The 18,947-nt window shown below is 39.9% G+C and overlaps 1 protein-coding gene across 2 annotated transcripts in view; it reads left to right on the top strand.

The window, feature by feature from the left end:
• The window catches only part of PTPRO (protein tyrosine phosphatase, receptor type, O), a 68,795-nt gene that overhangs the window by 6,984 nt on the left and 42,864 nt on the right, over positions 1-18,947 (top strand). For both annotated transcript variants that reach the window (XM_014937362.1, XM_014937361.1), the window contains exons 2-8: positions 1,939-2,097; positions 4,097-4,249; positions 5,890-6,336; positions 7,310-7,471; positions 10,182-10,381; positions 13,266-13,386; positions 15,847-16,040. In XM_014937362.1, the coding sequence (XP_014792848.1) occupies positions 1,939-2,097; positions 4,097-4,249; positions 5,890-6,336; positions 7,310-7,471; positions 10,182-10,381; positions 13,266-13,386; positions 15,847-16,040 (1,436 nt within the window). The remainder of the gene's footprint in view (positions 1-1,938; positions 2,098-4,096; positions 4,250-5,889; positions 6,337-7,309; positions 7,472-10,181; positions 10,382-13,265; positions 13,387-15,846; positions 16,041-18,947) is intronic.

The following is an 18,947-nucleotide window of genomic DNA, read 5'->3' as shown; positions in this document are numbered from 1 at the left end:
GGAAGGAATAAATGGGGTAATTTAATCACTGGCATAAGAAAGTTTCAGTAATTCTTTCAGAAATAAGGAGCCCTCAGATGTGAATGAGATAGCAGCAGAAAGCCTAGGGCACACCCGCTAACATGAAAGATGACTGCATGCAAGAGTTGTGCTATTTAGAGATTGCTAATGTCATTTAAACTACTGTAGTGTGCTATGTGAGCTGTGATATGAACCCTCTGGTCATGTGGATAGTCAGATCAACTATTTATTTCAGAATAAGTGATGGGAAAAGCCTCAGTAGAAAGAAGAGAGTAGGCCTTGTTTCCCGTGATCTGCTTTACTTCTATTTATTTCTAGGCTATCACGAATTGTCAGCAAATTGTTCACAGATTGCATCACAGAAGTGCCTGTTGGTATCTGTGAGATGGGAAGTTTCTATTTGTAAGTGGATAACATACAAATATATTGATATTTACCTGAATGTAATGAAGCATCTTTGCCAAGAGAAATAGTTTAATAATCCCACAATATTGCATTCCCATGCTCTAACAAAGTTAAAAATGGCAACACAGCTTCTTCTTAAGACTTGGGAGGAGTTTCTGTTTGCACCTCTGGCTTTTGTTCTTACTTGTTTTTTCTTCTCCTTACATCTGGAAACTTAGTACTGTGATGAAAATACTGGGCTGTTAATCGGGATTTAATTTTGGGGTCTACTGCAGCAGAACTTTGAACTCAAATGTGTCCTCTAAGGTCATGAACAGCCTGAATTTTTCAATCTGTTCCCTAAAGTACAAGGGAACTAAATGAATATGATAAAACTCACAAGGATGTAGGCATAATTACTGAGGGTGTTGTTCATTAACTATGTCTAACATAATAATGTTAGTATGACAAATTTCAACTAGCACTATAGCCTTGTTTTGAATATCTGCTTGGTGCTCTTAACCAGTGTATAGTTGGGTTGTAATAATTTTTTTGATGCTGAGGAGAGCATCAAGCAAAAGGCTAACATTTTTTGGTTTTGCTTTCGGTTTTGTTTTCTTTTGGTGAATAAAGGAGTCTGAATAAAACTGTGACTCTCTTATTAGCAGCAATCCAGACTCACCACTACAGTGAATTGACTCAGCTTTCCTTAGTCAATGGAACCATACTGGTCTACTGGTCTAGATGCTATATGACAGGACACAGGCTATTTTTCTTACTTTTTATAGCCCACCCAGCTCAGTGTTCAGAGCACTAAGTTCTGTACTTACCTCCTTTCCATGCTCAGGCTTCTCCTGTGCACTCTGGGTACTTCTCCATACCTCCATTCTTCATCTGTAAAATAATGGTAATGGCACTGCTATATTTTGTAGAAGTTTGGTGTGGATAAATGCTTTGAAGACGTTGGCCTTGTCAGTTATTGTAGGAATGGGAACTGTATAATTACCCATGAAGGAAAGAAATGAATATATATCAAAATAGAAAAATCTTCATTCGGGTATCTTCCTCTGGCCCTTACACTGATGAACGCGTCAGCTAGTCTTAAAAGTTTAGATTTATGCCAAAATTGTGTGCAATTTGAAGTGTTTTGTTGTGTTTGGGCACTTTTACATGACTGGCAAGCATTAAAGATGAAAATCTTTCTGGGGTGATGACTGTGAGTGTTTTAATAATAACTGTTATTTCAACCTTGAAAATTTTCTATGGAATTTTTTCTGCTGAAGCGTGTCAATAATAGAAATTGTTTTGTGAGGGAACACACAAATCTTGGTTTTGACAATGTCCTGAGTAGCTTTGTCCCAGACCTCTGTGAATCCCCAGACACCACCTGATAGATTGAAGAGTGCCTGTGCCAGACCTACCAAAACTGTTTGTTCTTTGCTGCTGTATACGTGTGAAATACTCGGTTTGCCTATTAATGTGTTCCTTTCTTCCTTTTTTTTTTTTTTTCCCTTTTATTTGTGTGTCCCTTAGAACCCCTTCCTGTCAGCAGTGTTTCTATCTATGATTACAAACCGTCTCCAGAAACAGGAGTGTTGTTTGAAATTCAGTACCCAGAGAAGTACAATGTTTTTACCAGGGTAAATATAAGCTATTGGGAAGGAAAAGACTACCGAACGATGCTGTACAAAGGTAGGAGGAAACTATTCCACTAAAACTTAATGCTAACTCTGCTGGAAATGTTTTAAACAGGGGTCTGAGGTGTGGTGTTGTCATGGATTAGTTATAATGATTAATATTTCTGGTAATGCGTCTGTTTATATAATAACTTTTATATCATGAAGTATGGGATGGGTCTTCGAATTGAGCTAGTGGTTCTCTTTGGATTTAAATCTGCTTCCCATCCTAGTTCTAGTGATTGCTTCCTTTCTTTTGAATTTTAGAGGAAGACCATGCAGCCTTGATTTTTTTAATCAGCTCTGAAGTCAGCCTGGGAAGGGATCCCCAATTTTTGGTGCTTCCAAAGAAGCATGCACATTAAAATCCCCCAAACTTTCCACCATTTTTTTTATCTTCCCTGCTGCTGTACAATCCAAAAGAAAAGGAAAAAGGAAATAAACCTAAAACTCAGTAGGAAGGACAGAGATAGGTTTCTGCTTTCTAGATATGGTTGTTGAAATCCCTGGATGACATTCCATGTCAGTTGAAAGCATTAAAAATATTCCCAGCCCCTTCCCTCTGGCAAAGGGAATTCCTCCTCGGTGAATAGGAGGTGACAGGAGAGCTCTGGGGTGGCCCAGAGCTGGGAAACTCATTCAATATACATGATTCCTGGTGCAGGATTTAAACTTGGTAGTTCTGTATCACCGTATGGTGACACAATGCTAATTGTACTGTGCTGTGTAGTACTGTGTATTACTGTAGCTTTCAGTATTGTCCCTGAGCTAATGAACCCTGCTGCATATCATAAATTTCATTTTTCTTAAAATAATCTAATCGAAGGCAAGCAATCTGACAATCTAGACAGTCAGTCTAAACAATTTAAACAACCTATCTAACCATCTAAACAATCCAAGAAGAGCAAATTTTGCTTCCTTTTGTATTTGTTTAAAACTGAACTCGCTTTTGCCCTGCAATATAGCTTAAGCATAGCATTTATCATAAAGATGTAAATGGGACTGTCCTATGGAAAACTTCCTAAGATTTCTCACCTCTCCTAAGGTGAGAAAGGCACCTGCATCCTCTGCAGGCCCTGAAATGATTTAACATTGCAGAGTGGCATTAAAATGGGCGTTGAACTGAGGGACTGAACTAGTGCTCCCAATGTAGAAGTCTGGTCACTGTAAGCTCACTCTGAAGTCAGCAGAGGGAGATACGCACCTGCAGAAGGAGGTCAGAAAATTTTGGAGTCTCTTTGCTTCAGTACAGAGTGGGGCTGGAAATCACATTTTCAATGCTGTGAGGCGCCAAAGTTAGGCAGGGTAATTCTGGATCATAGCACAAAATATTGGTGACCTCTTTCCAGAGAACAAAAGGGATACCAGCAGTGATTTTTATCTTCTACAGCGAATACACGGTTCCAGGGACTGAAATGCTGCAGCTGCTGATTAATAAAAGAAAATCACCCTGAATTAAGACATCCACTAATCAACTGGCACGCTCCTTCTTATAGCCAAATAGCTCTAAGGAACTTCTCTTCTGCACGCACATGTAGTGTTGGTGGAGGTTGAACTCAGCTCTCGGTTCCGCAGCATGCACTCAGTTGGGTGGTGGATGGTCCTTTCAGCATCTAATCCCCCAACCTTATGCCTCAATCAGCAAAAAACCAAGGAGGCTTTTTCTGTGCAGCAGTCAAAGGTCTGCAGAAACTGCCAGATGCTCTTTGAGATATTCAGTGTCACATGGAACAGGTTGCCAGATTCAGTTCCCTTTCCTGTGAAAAGTAGTTCATGTTTCTTGTGCTTTTTTTTTTTTTTTTGGAGCAAAGTGGCTTTGACAGCCAGGAAAAAAAAAATGTTGGGAAACTGAATTATTAGAATTTCATGTCTCAGTCCAAGCTGAGCAATGTTTAAACATCTGAAACACTGCCAGTTCAGCATGTGCAGTTACATTATCAGAAAGTGAACATTTGATGTATTTTCCTCTTTTTTTTTTTTCCCCCTTTCTTCTCTTCTTTTTAAACCTTCTGCAGATTTCTTTAAAGGCAAAACCGTTTTCAATCACTGGCTGCCAGGTATATGCTACAGTAACATCACATTTCAGTTGGTATCAGAAGCAACCTTCAACAAAAGCACGCTAGTGGAGTACAGTGGGGTCCAGCACGAGCCCAAACGGCACAGAACAGGTGAAGAAAATGATTGTGTACCATTTGCTCCAAGTCTGTCTGTTTGTCTGCTTTCCTTTCTGCCCCGGGGAGAGGATTGATCCCACAGAGAGAGAGGGTCTGTGTGGGAACAGTCCTGGGAGCTGGTCCTGGCCCAGGAGCACGGGAGGAGGATGCTGTGACTGGTCCAGAGGGTTATGTGTACAGCACAAGGGGAAATTTGCGTGGCTGTTTCTGTTATAAAGCTCGCTTCTTAGAAAATAAATTCTGATTCTCCTGAGATAATCTAGGCCTTGTGCCGGGAATTAATTTTTAAGCCACCAGAATAGCCACGCTGAACATACTGTTAATCTATCTGTATTGGTCTGTCTCCTTGCGCAGTCAATTATAGCTAAACTGTTGGAGAAGGCCTTCCTCATCGTGCAGTCTTCTATCACAGAGAAGAAGAATGTCACATTTGTCCTACTTGGCGGCCAGTTTTATGCCCTGAAGCATGAACTTTTAATTTCCAGGACAGCAATGTTGCAAAGGCTGGAAATTGCATTTGTTCAGGGTCCAGAACTAATTTAATTTGGTCCTGGGATGGTGCCTAAAACTTGCCTTTTAATCTATCGGACCATGGATATTTTCCAGGGTCCAAAGTGAAATGAACCAGTGGTAAAACCAAAAGACCAAATCTTCAGATGAATAAGCTGGTGCTGGTCCATTTCCTTGGACAGAGCAAAGCCAACTGGTGCCAGCTGAGTTCTGTCCTGAGGAGCCTAAATATAGTTACTGAGATATTGAACCATAAGAATGCAACCAATAGGGACACATTTTTCTTTCCTGCTGCCCTCCCATCCCTCATTCTTCACACAAACTGCACAAAATTGTAGTATCTGGTTTTGTATTAGTGGCCACGGCTGGACAGGGAAGGTGAGCAAATTAGTGTGTTGTAAGGAGCCAGCTTAAAATGTGCCAGTCAGAATTGTTTGCAGAGGCTACTCACACTCGTCCTGTGTAAGGGCAGACAGACAAGCGATTACAGTGAGGCAGACAAAATGCTGGGTGTTCACCTCCTGGCATAAGTTGAAGTAACTTCTTTGCGTGCCGGAATTTTGTCTTCTGGAGACCCAAGCCTTAGCATTAAGCTTTCACAAATATTAAAATTTAAACTGATGTTTAATGCTTGTGAAAAAGTGGCTGCTAAAAGCATATGAAAAACCCTACAGCAACATGAAGGTCATACTTTTTAAATATGAGCTATGCTATAGATTAGTTTTTCGTATTTTTTTCAATTCATTTTTACAGAAGTATTTTTTCCGTGATCAAGATCTTTCCAGAAGACATAATGAAATAAATGAAGATCCACTCTTGTATGAGTAGCCTTGCTGCTGTAATAGCACTGAAGTCTGATTTACTGTGACTTCACATCTACTTTTCTTCCTGGTATTCTTGAGTCATAATTTTTCCGTGAATTTACACTCATCTTGATCCCACTAGAGAATCACTTCTGCTATAAGTATATGTGGGAGAAGGGACACTGTTAATAAGAACAAGTTAGTGCATCTATGGATAATTTGAAATATTTTTCTGCAAACAGTGTTTCTCTGAGGAATTAACACATCATAAAGATTCATAGAACATACTTATTAAAAGACTAACCCTTGCTTCTCTTTTAGTTCCTTACCCACCTCGAAACATTTCTGTTCAGATTGTACCAATCAACAGAAACAACTGGGAAGAGCACAGTGGGAATTTTGCAGAAGAATCCTTCATGGGACCACAAGAAATCATAAGGAAAGAAAAACATAGCCGTTTTTCTGACAACCCACCTGATGTTCCAGTGGTGAACACGTCTGTGGCCTGGCCGGATTACCGCTATAACAGCACTGAGTATGAAACCACATCGCAGCCGTACTGGTGGTCTAACGAAGCTGAGTCGTCAGAGGGTGAAGAGGAGTTTGTCAATGCAGTTCCCAGTGATTACGAGGCCAATGAAGTCAACGCATCTGGAAAACTCAAGCCAGAGCCCCCCTCCTTCCTTCCTGTACAAATGGTGCTGACCTGGTTACCACCAAAGCCTCCTACTGCATTTGATGGTTTCCATATCAATATTGAAAGAGAAGGTAAAACAGAGCCTTTTCATACCCCTTTTTCTGTAATTCCATCCATGCGTTGTCTCCTCTACAAATTATTAATTGTCTAGTACTCTGCTTCAGCGGGCTTTGTTAGATCTCCTGGAGTTCTTGAGGACTTTTTTGGATTGAATAGCATCTAGTTCTGTCTGGGCTTTATAAAAAGTAAGGATGGAGAGGTAAATCGCAGTTTGCAATTCTGTTTTGTTAAACAAGATTTACACTGTTGTACGTATCGCTGCACTGTTTACATTGCAGTCAACGTAAATCCATCCTGGTATCAGAGAAAGGAGAAATGAGCTGACAGAAATTTGAGATAAAGAATGTAAATTATGAGACAGGTTCTCAGGGGGACCTCAACTGGAAAGGGAATAGAGAAAATATGGTCTACATTCGGATTCACACTTGTCTCAGAGGACTGCTACTGAACATATTCCTTAGGCCACAAGGAGGCTGAGATGGAGAACGGGGACACTTGTCAAGTGATGGAGATGCAATAGAATAGCCATGCTGCTTAAAGATTTTCTCTTTTAAAATCTGTTTTCTCCAAATGAATTTTAAAACAGCTGAAAAGCTGTTTTCATAAAGCCTTCCCAGTCTGAGGGCAAATACTTTTTTTTTGCAGAATAAGAAGGTAGTAGATAGAAAACTGGAAGCTCCTTTCCTTCCATGCCATGCTGTTTTCCACTTGCAGAGTCATGGCAAGCTTATTTTGTCATCCCTGTTACTGAATGAAAATTTGTCCTGGGTTTATTGTTCCTCTACACCTATACTGCAACCTTAGTCATTAATTACTCTTGTGCTGATGGGGAGAAGGAAAACCACTCACATAAATCCAGTCCTTTTGGATAACTTTTAATCCCACAGCATAAACAGCATTAGCATTTCTGATATAAATCATTTTCTCTGTGGCTGGAGCCTTTCAAATTTCAATTAATCCACACTTTTTTTTCTCCTGATTTAGAGAACTCCACGGAATTTTTGACAGTAAGTGAGGACACTCACAAATTTGTTGCTGAACTGAAAGAACCAGGAAAATATAAGTTGTCTGTAACAACTTTTAGCTCTTCTGGCTCTTGTGAAGTTCGTGGAAGTCAATCAGCAAAAACACTTAGCTTTTATATCAGTAAGTATCTCAACAAATCTGACTTTGTCTCCCAGACCAAGATAACTATAATGTGTGGAGTTTGACCGCTGTGATCGCTATGGCATCTGCTGTAGGATCAGAAGAGTCTGGTCTTCTGGAATTCCCTGTGCTGGAGAAGGAAATATAGTGCAAATAGATTATATCCTGCCTGGATGGGCCTTCATTGTACCATCTTGGCAGAGCTAAGAACTGAAAGCAGGTGAGGGGTTTGATAGAGTCATTGCCCGGTGTTCAGAAGTGGCTCGCTGAAACAGGTCCCCCTCTTACATCTTTCAAAGAGAGGCTTGAATTCCAGGAATTAAATCAGTTGTTACAGAGATTCTTGAAAATATTTAACTTTGTTACTCCTGGAGGCTGTATGTACCGGGTTAGGGATGAAGGGCAGCTCAGACTGAGAGAGTGGGAATTGCACAATTAAACACTGAACTCTGAAATTACACGGTCTCTGGGAGAACACAGGGCGAATTACAGTAGATGAAATAGTTCAGCCTGCTAAATTCAGAGGAGAAAAAGTAATTTATTATTTCCCTGTAGAATCCCAGGGTTTCTTATCTGATGATTTAGTAAAAGACAAAGTAATAATACACTATTGTGTAAACTAATATCATGACTGACAGTTAGATAAGCAAGTGAGACAGGTGTTGGTGAATTCAGATTATTATCCTTCTGGTCACATTTGTATCTTTTTCTACAAAAGGAAATAGATACAGCCTACAAAATGCCCTAATAGGGGACTAATTGCAGCACAACACAATTTTACTTGTGGGAGGATAGTGTCTCCCCCAAGTCATGAGTGCTGCAACAAGACAACGTAGCTATGGCTGGAAGAAATACTCGTGGTAAAAGGAAAGGTACTCAAGTACTTAACTCCATTGCTAACAAAAATTGTGTCTTTAGTAGCTCGTAACATTTACGAATATTAACTATTTAGGCTTAAATTCATCATAATGCTGACTGCATGTAACTGAATTCCACCAACACTCCTATGTTTTTAACAATTTTATAGTTGAAAGAAGCAGTACATGGAAAACAAAGAGAAAAGAGGAAACAGCACGAGAGAAAGGGTCCCTGCTATTTAGTTTCACTGTCTTCTGGTTTTATTTAGGAATAGTTATTAGCGTCATTATATGGAAAGCATTAAAGTATATACAAGTATACAAGTACATCAAATAAATTATGTAGCATTGCTATTAGTACCAAATATTATCCCATTTTACAAGGTGTAAGTTATTTCTGTTAAACAATATGCAATACAGTGTCCTCCACGAAGTCTACTAACTGGGAACCGAGACCTGAGAAAACATTAATCCAAAATATAGGCATATGGATTGCTAGATTAAGGATGAACTTGTATCTCATTGGGTATAAAGGATTGGGATGTTACAAGAATGTAACAAATAATTCATTTCACATGTAACACGTGAGGATATTTGGGGATTTGGGTTTTGCCTGTTAGTTTTGCACCCTTTTAGAACCCCGTGAGGATTCTTGGCAGTTGTCTTATTCATTCTGACAAACGCAAGGTCCTTAGTATTTTAGATAGATTTTATATGTATTTCTGGTAGTATGCCAAATCTGAGATGTGCACAAGTACTGTTAAGGTGGAATTGTTTTTCCATTTCTCTTTATGAGTATAATCAAGTAGGGTTTTTTATGCGGGGACTACAACTTTGGGCTGTGACTTGAGGTAGATCAGTTCCCTTAATGTCGATGCTGAAAAAATTTCTGAACTGTAAGAGCTACACAGACATCCACTGGCTCCAGAGATGAATCTAATGATCTAAGTCCTCTTTTTACCTGAGTAGGTGTGGGTCTGCTGCCATGAATAAATTTTGCTCACAGCTTCAGCCTTATCTTATCCTTGTAGCATTTGGTCAGTGAATCATCCTGTCAAATTACTGGCTTGTATTATACAATATTTTTATTGCAGCCTGGAATGTCAAATGTTATAGGTTGATCTTACACCAAATTCTTGCTCTGGCATTTGTTTTATTTTCTCAATACATTTAAAGTCCCATTAGAACTGTGTGGAAGAAAAGGATGTCAAGGAAAGAGCTGTCACAAGCATCACTTACAAAGTTATAAGAAAAGCTGACATTTTTCATGCAATCTGGAATTTTGACCAAGTCTTGCTGAAGTTATTTTTACAAATTTTTATTTTATCTGTATTTAAACCTGTGTTCTTTACTAAGTGCTTCAAAAAGTTTGATGGATAATGAGATTCTTCACTGCGGTAACTGCCATGAACTCAGTTTTCACACTTGAAGACTGTAGTACACTTGGAGGGTAGGTTAGTGTGTGGAGAGGAGAAAAAAATTGTGTGCTTGTCCTTTAATATTTGTCAATGATCTGTACGTTATTGGATGTCTCCGCTTTTAAACATCCCCTTGGAGCAAATCTGATACTGCTGGGTGGTTTCTGGTGAGCAATAGAGAATATTGCGATCTGAATTTTCGAACAGTGAAGTTTCTCTCATCATCTCCTTCTCTGCTCCAGATGAAATAGCACTGGCCACAGGCAATTTCCCAGGGGCTGCCATCTCCTCTGCCAGAAGGCCGTGGAGATGGACGGCTGCCAGTCCAGCCTCTTTCACCAGTACTGAATAATCCCCTGAAAGGATGTTTTAACATCAGTGCCTCAAATGCATGGAGTGGCTTGATCAAATGTGCTTTTTTGGGACATGTCCCAGGCCCCACAGGTGAATGGATAGAAGAGCTCACTGAAAAACCCCAGCACGTGACTGTGACGGTGCTAAGCTCCACTACTGCCCTGACGTCCTGGACAGCATCACAAGAGAGCGGCGGCAACGGCACCATCGTGTCTGTGGTCTCCCTGACCTGTCAGAAGCAAAAGGAAAGTCAAAGGCTTGAAAAGCACTACTGCACTGAGGTAGGTGGTGGAAGCTGAAGCTTTTTTGAACACAGGGTGAAAAATTGCTAATCACCTTGCTGGTTGGGATTGTTGGGAGTCCTACCAGGCTCAGGACTGCAGAGCACAGAGGTAGGGACTCCCTTCTGCAGTCTAAAGCGACGTAGCTGATGCAGAACAGAGGGAAAAGCACAGCATTCAGGAATGAAAATGTAGAGTAAACCATAGTAGTGTTAAAATTGTATTTCTGTTCCTCTGTTCAAGCTTGTGAGTTATGCTGTACCCTTGGAGACATTTTTGTGGCTGTTTAACCCCAGCTGGCAGCAAGGACCACACAGCTGCTCGCCCAATTCTCCCCTTTCCCCCCGCAAGAAGGGTGGGGAGAAGAGGGAGAAAAGGAGGGGAAAGGGAAAAGAAACTACCTCATGGGTTGAGATAAAGACAATTTAATAGAACAATAATGGGAAATGAAAATAACAACAACAATAATAGTAATAACGATAATGGTAAAAGAATATACAAAATAAAGTAGCGCAACACGAGTCACTCTTACCACCTGGTGATTGGTTGCCCACCCTATCTCATGTAGCAATTTTGGATTCCTGCCCCCTGGCCAACTGCCATCTATATGCTGATGGCATCTATGGTATGGAATATTCAGTTGGCAAGCTTCTATGGGAAGCTGAAAAAAGTCCTTGACTAACATAAACATCACCTGACAACAACTAAAACAATATATATTATCAACATTCCTTTCATGCCAAATCTGAAACACAGCAGCCACTAGAAAGAAAATTAACTCTGTCCCAGCTGAAACCATGACAGTGGCATTAGGCAAAATGGTGCCATATCATAATAACACTTAGGTATATGCTGTAATACATTCTTATTAAGTGAAGTGCTCACATGCATGACTACCATCAAACTTGCATAAATTCTTTCTTAGATTTCCTACATATGAATACAGAACCTGCCTAAACTTTCTGGAAGCTTAGAGGTGATGGGTGGGAAGTCAGGTTTTCTTTTCATCCATCAAAAAAGATGTCAGCCCTGAGAAGTAAATAATAATCCAGACCGCCTGTGATTTGGATGGACAATAATTCTTTAGGGCTGCCATATGGGACGTGTTTATAATGATCAGTAATCCTGAACCCCCAAATATGACAGTTTTCTGTTACTTGAAACCCTTAGTGAGTGCAACCCCATGTTAGATTCTGTGGCTATGATGGATCAGTGACATGCAGCTTCAATTATAAAGATGTTTTAGCCCACGTCCCAGTTACCTTACCAAGATGCTGATAAGGCCATTTTCTGAGCAGTACCACAACTTCTGTCTGGCTCCCTAAGTGTGTGTGATGGAGAAGTCTGCAAAGGACTGCAGTGCTGTCCTGCTGCACCCTCAGCTTGCCCATGGCAACGGAAGGAGACCACTAATGCTCCCAGTAAATTTTTATCTCCTTCAAATTTGTAATTAGCCCTGCAAGTTAATTAATACAGGGAGTCTGCATCCTTTAAAAATGTCTTTTAAAACAAATCTTTGTCAAAATGTTTTGGGTTTCATTCCAAGACTCTCCATGAACTTAAACGTTTGCAAATGTCTTTAGCTGACAATTTGAGAATTGTTTTTCAGAATCAGGTTGTAATCTCCTTGAGTTATTTTCTTTTCATTCATTAAAAGTGCAGTCATTACATCAGGAAGCAAACAATACGCTATGCGATGATAAACCAGAGATAGCAAGTATACGCATATATGATTAAAGGAAATAATACAAAATTCGTCTACAATCTTAAAAACAAGTACTTAAAGCTAATCTGTGAGTGAACCATTTATCTTTAAAAGTAAATGTGTTTATTGCAAGTAGGAAGAAAGGGCTAAATTATTTTTCTTTTTCTCATTACAAATATTCACACCTGCTCTAATCAAATTTTATCAGCCTGTTATACCTGGAATTATTACTGTCTGTTGGTTTGAATTCTCCTTGACAAACTGAAAAGGGCAAAATTCAGTGCAAAGTTCTCTCCATTTCTACCATTGTGCGTGATTTAAAAGTGATTTAGTTTTCCAAAGCAGCTGTTAAAGACAAATTCCCTTCCTCACTAAATCTGTGCTGGCACTGATGAAGACACATGAATTGCAATAAAGCACCAGTGCAAAGGTGGCTGTGATACAGACTTTGGAAGGGTTAAAAAGGAAATACTAGTAGGAAATAACAGCCTGCAGTTCTAGAAAGGGGAGCATAAAGTCCTTTCCTCAAAGCTGTTTCATGCATTTGCTGTTAACTGGCTCTTCAGGAGATAAGACTTTTCCTATTGAATCAGACCAGGAATCACCTGGTCAGGCATTCTGCCTCCTGCTCTGACCCATACCTGGTGGGCCTCAGCAGCAATTTTAATAGTGATGTTTCAAGCTGAAAAGAAAAATCACAAGGTCCCTTAGTGAGTTTTTGTAGTGCTGTGAAAGAGTAATTCCTCTCTGATTTCACCATGCAGTCATTTAACACTTGCATTCAGAAGGCAGCTTTCCCATAACACTGCCTTCAGCTCACATAGCTCCAGATGAATCATATGACTTTTATTAAAAACACAATAAGTACCCTAAATAATACCACCTCAATATGAATATTGTAGCCTGAATATTTCAATAAACTTTGACAGTAGGAGAGGGGGGGTCTGCAGTGTGACAGCTGACCTTGCACAGTGAGACAAGTATGTTTCTCTGAGTCAGATCATTTGTCAAGCCTTTCACAGTTTTGCCATTTTGGGCTTAATGAATGGAATTTTGCCTTCTGATGCCACTGTCTTCAGAATCATGCCTTTTGTAAATGGAGTACTTCATGTACAGTCTCAATCTTGTAATTAACCAAGGTAATACCTCATATCTAATATATTCCCCTCCTCCCATTAGGTGAATTCAAGTAGCAGCCTCATTGAAAATCTTGTTCCTGGTGCCCAGTACCAAGTTGTGGTTTACTTACGGAAAGGACCGTTGGTTGGACCGCCTTCTGATCCTGTCACATTTTCCATTGGTAAACCTTGCATCTGCTCTTTGCTATGTGTTTTGGTTTGGTTTGTTTTGAAATATGTGTAGTGTATTCATTGAGAGCCCATGAAGGAGTACAAATTTGTCACGTTGGTTATTTCAAATGTAAAGAATGCTTATTGAGAATATTTTTCTTTCATTGTCTATCCCATTACTGAGGTGGAGAAAACATTCCTTCAGTGGAAGATAGATGTTTCACATTTAAATGTTATTACCAAACCTAACTAGAGAACATTTATGGCCAGGATTCACACACACAAGGCCCTGTGGAAAGAACCGTGTTCACCTTTGGATACCTGAATGTATGGTTATCTCTAGCAGTGCTTGTCATCTATGTAATTTAGGAGTCACTTAGGTGAAGCTGCCTGAGCTGCAGGTGGTCTGTGATGCACGGAGAGATGTGGGTAATTCCTAAATGTGATTTATTCCCACTATGTCATGAAGTCCGTGGGACTGCTGTTAGGAAATTTGTTGCAAATGTGCTTTATGAAGGATATGATGTGGCCCAGTCTGAAGACCACAGTGCTAAGAGTCAGGAGACCTGGCTTATCTCCTATGGTACTACATGACCATCACCACCTTCAGTTGTGCATGCCTTGATTTTCTTGAATTTAACAGTGGATCTTGATGTTCTCTGCTTTGAGATTTGAGGATTTGAGGATAAGAAGAACCCTCTGAGACTGAGAGTAACATTTTCAAGAATGTGGTTTTATGGCCAACAGGCAGCGCTGCTGTCTCTAATACAGAATTCCACCAGGCTCCTAAATAGCCACTTAGGATATAATTCAGTATCTTTTAGTAGTATCATTTATTTTGTTAAGGTTAACATTTTAACAAAATGTATGAAGAAGAGAACAGGCAAAGAGAAAGAGATTCAGTGTATAGAGTTACACTTGCAGAGAAATATTTAACCTGAATCACCCAGCTCTTCCTTTTAACAAATGGTCTGCTTTGTGGGAGAGCAGGTGACTGAAAGCTAGAGATCTTCAGAAGTTTTCATTCTGCTTCCTCTCTGTGATGTAGGGAAGAAAGTGAAACAGAAAAAAGTGAAGTTAACCTGTTTAGAATTGAATCCTTAAATGAAAGCAAGTATGTGGACTAGTGAATATGGTGAGAGCCCTTTCATTCTAGGCAATCTCTTTTTATATTTTCATAAATTGGGTCTGAATAAAAATTTGGAAAGAAAGTATGGTATATTTAAGTAAAGGAAAAATAGTAAGCAAACATATCTACATACCTTATTATTAAAATTTCTATCATTTGACAATTTTTACGAATGCATTTGATTTTATTTCTCACTGTAGTTACTTCAGAAATCTGCAACATTCTATTTTCACTGGGGAAAGTAAAAACTTATACTCCCAAAGTAAATAAGTTCCTACATTTTCTTCACTTTTGTGGCCTCGCAAACATGAAAGGTTCTTACTAAATTCAAAATGTTGTTCAGTTTCTAAACAAAATATCTCATAGTTTCTTATTATAAAGGGAATGTTTTTATAGAGTAAAACACCAGTTGTATGAGTTTTCAGTTCCTATATCAGGATATTTAATTTGATATTAAAATAGTAGAACTGCAAAACAAACTGTTCTGTGAAATTATCAGTGGTGGTTAATGATAAATGAAACTGAAATAAGATGAAAAACACTTGTAAAAGTTTTCAATTCTCCCCATGTTTATCCTAAGCCTGACTTTTGCTGGATGAGTATTAACACTTTAGAGAAAGCAAAGCAAAGATGTGGTAAATGATTTATGAAGGGAAAGGCAATTGTGCTAACATGGGCTGAAGTAATTTGGGTGCTGGTCTCGGCTCTGACCCGGCATGCAATAGCTGGGGCTCTGCAACTCTTGCAAATGTTAGCAAAGACCTTATTTAAGTAGCCTCAGTTAAGTCATGAAGAATAAGTGCTTTCCAGACAAGTAAAGGTTGCAGAAGTTGACCCTTATGTGACATTTTTCAAATCATTTGACTCCTCTTTCTCAGTGTCATCATCTGTGAGGCAAGAATAGCAATACATGACAGAACCTTCAGGTTCCCCAGGGAAAGAGGGATAGACATAAAAACTGTTCTTTCTCATAGCCTTTATCTTTCAAAGTGTTATGACTTTTGATGCTTTTGTTTTTGAGCAACTTGAAATATCTCCTAAACAGAATGATTTTTAAAGTAGAATTGGACCCTCCATTTGTGAAAAATCAAGCCCTGTACTTTATCTCAAGCTAAGCAGCCAACACCAAGTAGCCTCTAGTCATTTCTGGAAAAGTAGAGGTAACAAACTGGAGAACAAACGCTGAAAATTGGTATTCCACTGCTTGTGGCAAGGAAGTTGTTGGGTTTTAAAGTCAGGAACAAACCAGAAATAGGTAGAGCTTGGTTAAGGAAGGGTATTGTTTTAAAATAAAGTGTAGCTGTTAACACACACATTACTAACCGTGGTTTCTGGTTTATAGTGCCCACTGGAATAAAGGATCTGACACTTTACCCTCTGGGACCTACCGCTGTGGTTTTGAGCTGGAACAGACCCTTCCTTGGGGTGTTCAGGAAATATGTTGTAGAAATGTTTTACTTCAACCCATCAACGATGACCTCTGAGTGGACAACCTACTATGAAATAGCAGCAACCATCTCTTTAACTGCCTCTGTGGTAAAGTGACCATTCCTGACTATTGCTTTCCCATGCCTGTGTGGCCCTGGCACCTTGTGACCTTTCTTTGCCCATTTCCCTCATGAATATGTGTATATGCCTTTAAGTTTGGCACATTTTTCCAGGCAAAGCAGAGAAAAAGGGCAGGACGCTAGAGGCATTTTCTGTTCTGAATTAAGGGGATGCCAGCTGAACCATGCTAAATTTTAAGCAGAGTCATGAGTTAGGAGATGAGTCTCTTCTTTGTTGACAAATGGATATGTTCAGCAAGTCCAGAGGCAGCTTCAGTTTGTGGGTCAGTTTGTCAGTCAAGGCTTTAAAAACTCCATCATCTCCTCCGGGGGAGTAGTCCAAAGCCTTATCTACATAATTAATATTGATAATATGGAATTGGGGCTTGTGGGCTAGTCTTGCAGTGTGCTATCTGGAGGGCTTAGCTGCAGAGATGCTCTTGTGAAAATAGCCATCATGTTTCTGAAGTTATGAAGGCTTACACCAGGACTTCAGCTAGGTGGAGACTGGTCTCTAAAAGAGCACACACATAGATGTACACACACATGTCTTTATGAGATTGGGTACTCAACAGAAATAAAGTGAAATTTTCCTCTTCCTTTCATAGAATTATAGAATCATAGAATTGTCCAGGCAGGAAGGGACCTCCAAAGGTCATCTAGTCTGACCTCCCTGCAGTCAGCAGGGACTCTCCCAACTAGACCAGGTTGCCCAGTGCTTCATCGAGCTTCACCTTGAATATCTCCAGGGATGGGGCCTCAACAACATCCCTGGGCAACCTGTTCCAGTGCTCCAGCACCCTCACAGTAACTTTCCATGTATTCCTAGAGGTGAACAGATTTTATTCAGACTTTGCCGTAGCACAAGACAGCAAGCAATTTTAGCTGAAATTAGTTGTTTAGAAAGTTATGAGTATGCAAAAAGGATAGCAATAACTTTTGCTGCTTGTGAGAGCCGTAGTGATTTACTGTAATCGATTTGCATAATACCATTTGTGGAGTCATTTTGGCTACAACATCTTAACTGTAATTGGGTACATGACTGTAAATCTAGCACATAAATCTCCAGGGAAATTAAAAACAAAAATAACTTACCAAAATGAGTAATTAATATCTTGTAATCATGACTCAGCATGATTAGATTAAAACCTGAGTGATCCGAGTCATCCTAGAAATAATGCCATCTTCCAGAGTTAATGTGGTCCATTAGAAAATGAGATGATATTGTCCCTTACCATTGCAAATCCTGTTCAAGTTGGAATTCCTCTGTCTGAATTTCAGTCTGATATACAACAGTGCTATATGGCAGCTAAAGTGAGCATTTCGTAGAGAATAATTTTAAAAGGTAAACCTAAATTAGAAGAAGAATGTCTCCCTGCTCTTCTGTCATAGCATTTAACATACAGATAGGTATTCCTGCCTTTTTGTTCGGATTCTCTACTGGTGCTCCAGAATCCTACCGTGTCCAACAAATTTTCTGGTGATCTAGTGACATCTCCGAGTGCTGCATTCTGGAGCAACAGTGTCAAGCCCAGTGAGGAGTCAGGGAAATCAAAAATCAAGCTATCTCACAGCTTGGACCAAAAATTATTTCCTGAAGGGCTATCACTTGCTCAGAGCTTTTGGAACTGAATTTGCTCTTTCACTCTGCTTAGTTTCTTTGTTCATTTTATGCTTTGCATCTTATTTTAAAATTCTCAAAACTATGTTGGTATTGTCAATATTACACAAGGGTCATGTCAGAAGAAGTCCAAGCAGCTTCAATGTTTCAGTGTTAATTGGATATAGCTTTTTCTAAAAAACATAAAGAGAATAGTCCACAAACCCGGTCACAACAACCCCAGGCAACGCTACAGGCTGGGGGAAGAGTGTCTGGAAAGTTGTCCAGCAGAAAAGGACCTGGGGGTGTTGGTGGACAGCCGGCTGAACACGAGCCAGCAGTGTGCCCAGGTGGCCAAGAAGGCCAACGGCATCCTGGCCTGTATCAGGAATAGTGTGGCCAGCAGGAGTAGGGCAGTGATGGTGCCTCTGGACTGGGCACTGGTGAGGCCTCACCTCAAGGGCTGTGTTCAGTTTTGGGCCCCTCACTACAGGAAGGACATTGAGGTGCTGGATCGTGTCCAGAGGAGAGCCACCAAGCTGGTGAGGGGTCTGGAGAACAAGTCCTACGAGGAGAGGGAACTGGGCAAGTTTAGTTTGGAGAAGAGGAGGCTGAGGGGAGACCTCATTGCCCTCTACAGCTCCCTGAAAGGAGGTTGTAGAGAGGCGCGGGTTGGCCTCTTCTCCCAAGGGAATGATGACAGGAGCAGAGGAAATGGTCTGAAGTTGGGGCAGGGGAGGTTTAGATTAGATCTGAGGAAGAATTACTTTCCTGAGAGGGTGGTCAGGCCCTGGAACAGCCTGCCCAGGGAGGTGGTGGAGTCACCATCCTGGAGGTATTTAAGAACTGTGTAGACATGGCGCTTCAGGGCATGCTCTAGTGTTGTTGGGTGTGGTGATTGTTGTGGGTGGTTTTTTTACTGTTTTTTATTTTGTTTTGTTTTTTTTTCTTGGTTGGACTTGATGATATCAAAGGTCCCTTCCAACCATGAAGATTCTGTGATTTAGATTGCCTTGTAGTTTCTGGGAAAGAAAAGGCCACTGCAAACAGCAGAGATCTGTAAAAATAGCAATTTCTAATTTTTCAAAAATTTTAATTATTTATAATTTGCTTTTATTTTTAAATTTAAAAATATCACGAGGCTTTCCATTTCATGTTTTGTGCTGTCAATGGAATTATTTGAATTTTAACTTCAATGTCACATATAATATTATAATATAAAACATATTGCATGTGATATTTAATTTATATCTCATTTGTATTTATAGTTACAATTTATGTCTCATAATTCATTTA

The sequence above is a fragment of the Calidris pugnax genome, unplaced genomic scaffold (assembly GCF_001431845.1).
Source record: "Calidris pugnax isolate Ruff unplaced genomic scaffold, ASM143184v1 scaffold1, whole genome shotgun sequence".
In the NCBI taxonomy this organism is placed as follows: Eukaryota; Metazoa; Chordata; class Aves; order Charadriiformes; family Scolopacidae; genus Calidris; species Calidris pugnax.
The sequence above is the reverse complement of the archived record's forward strand: the minus strand, read 5'-3'. Positions and strand labels throughout refer to the sequence as shown.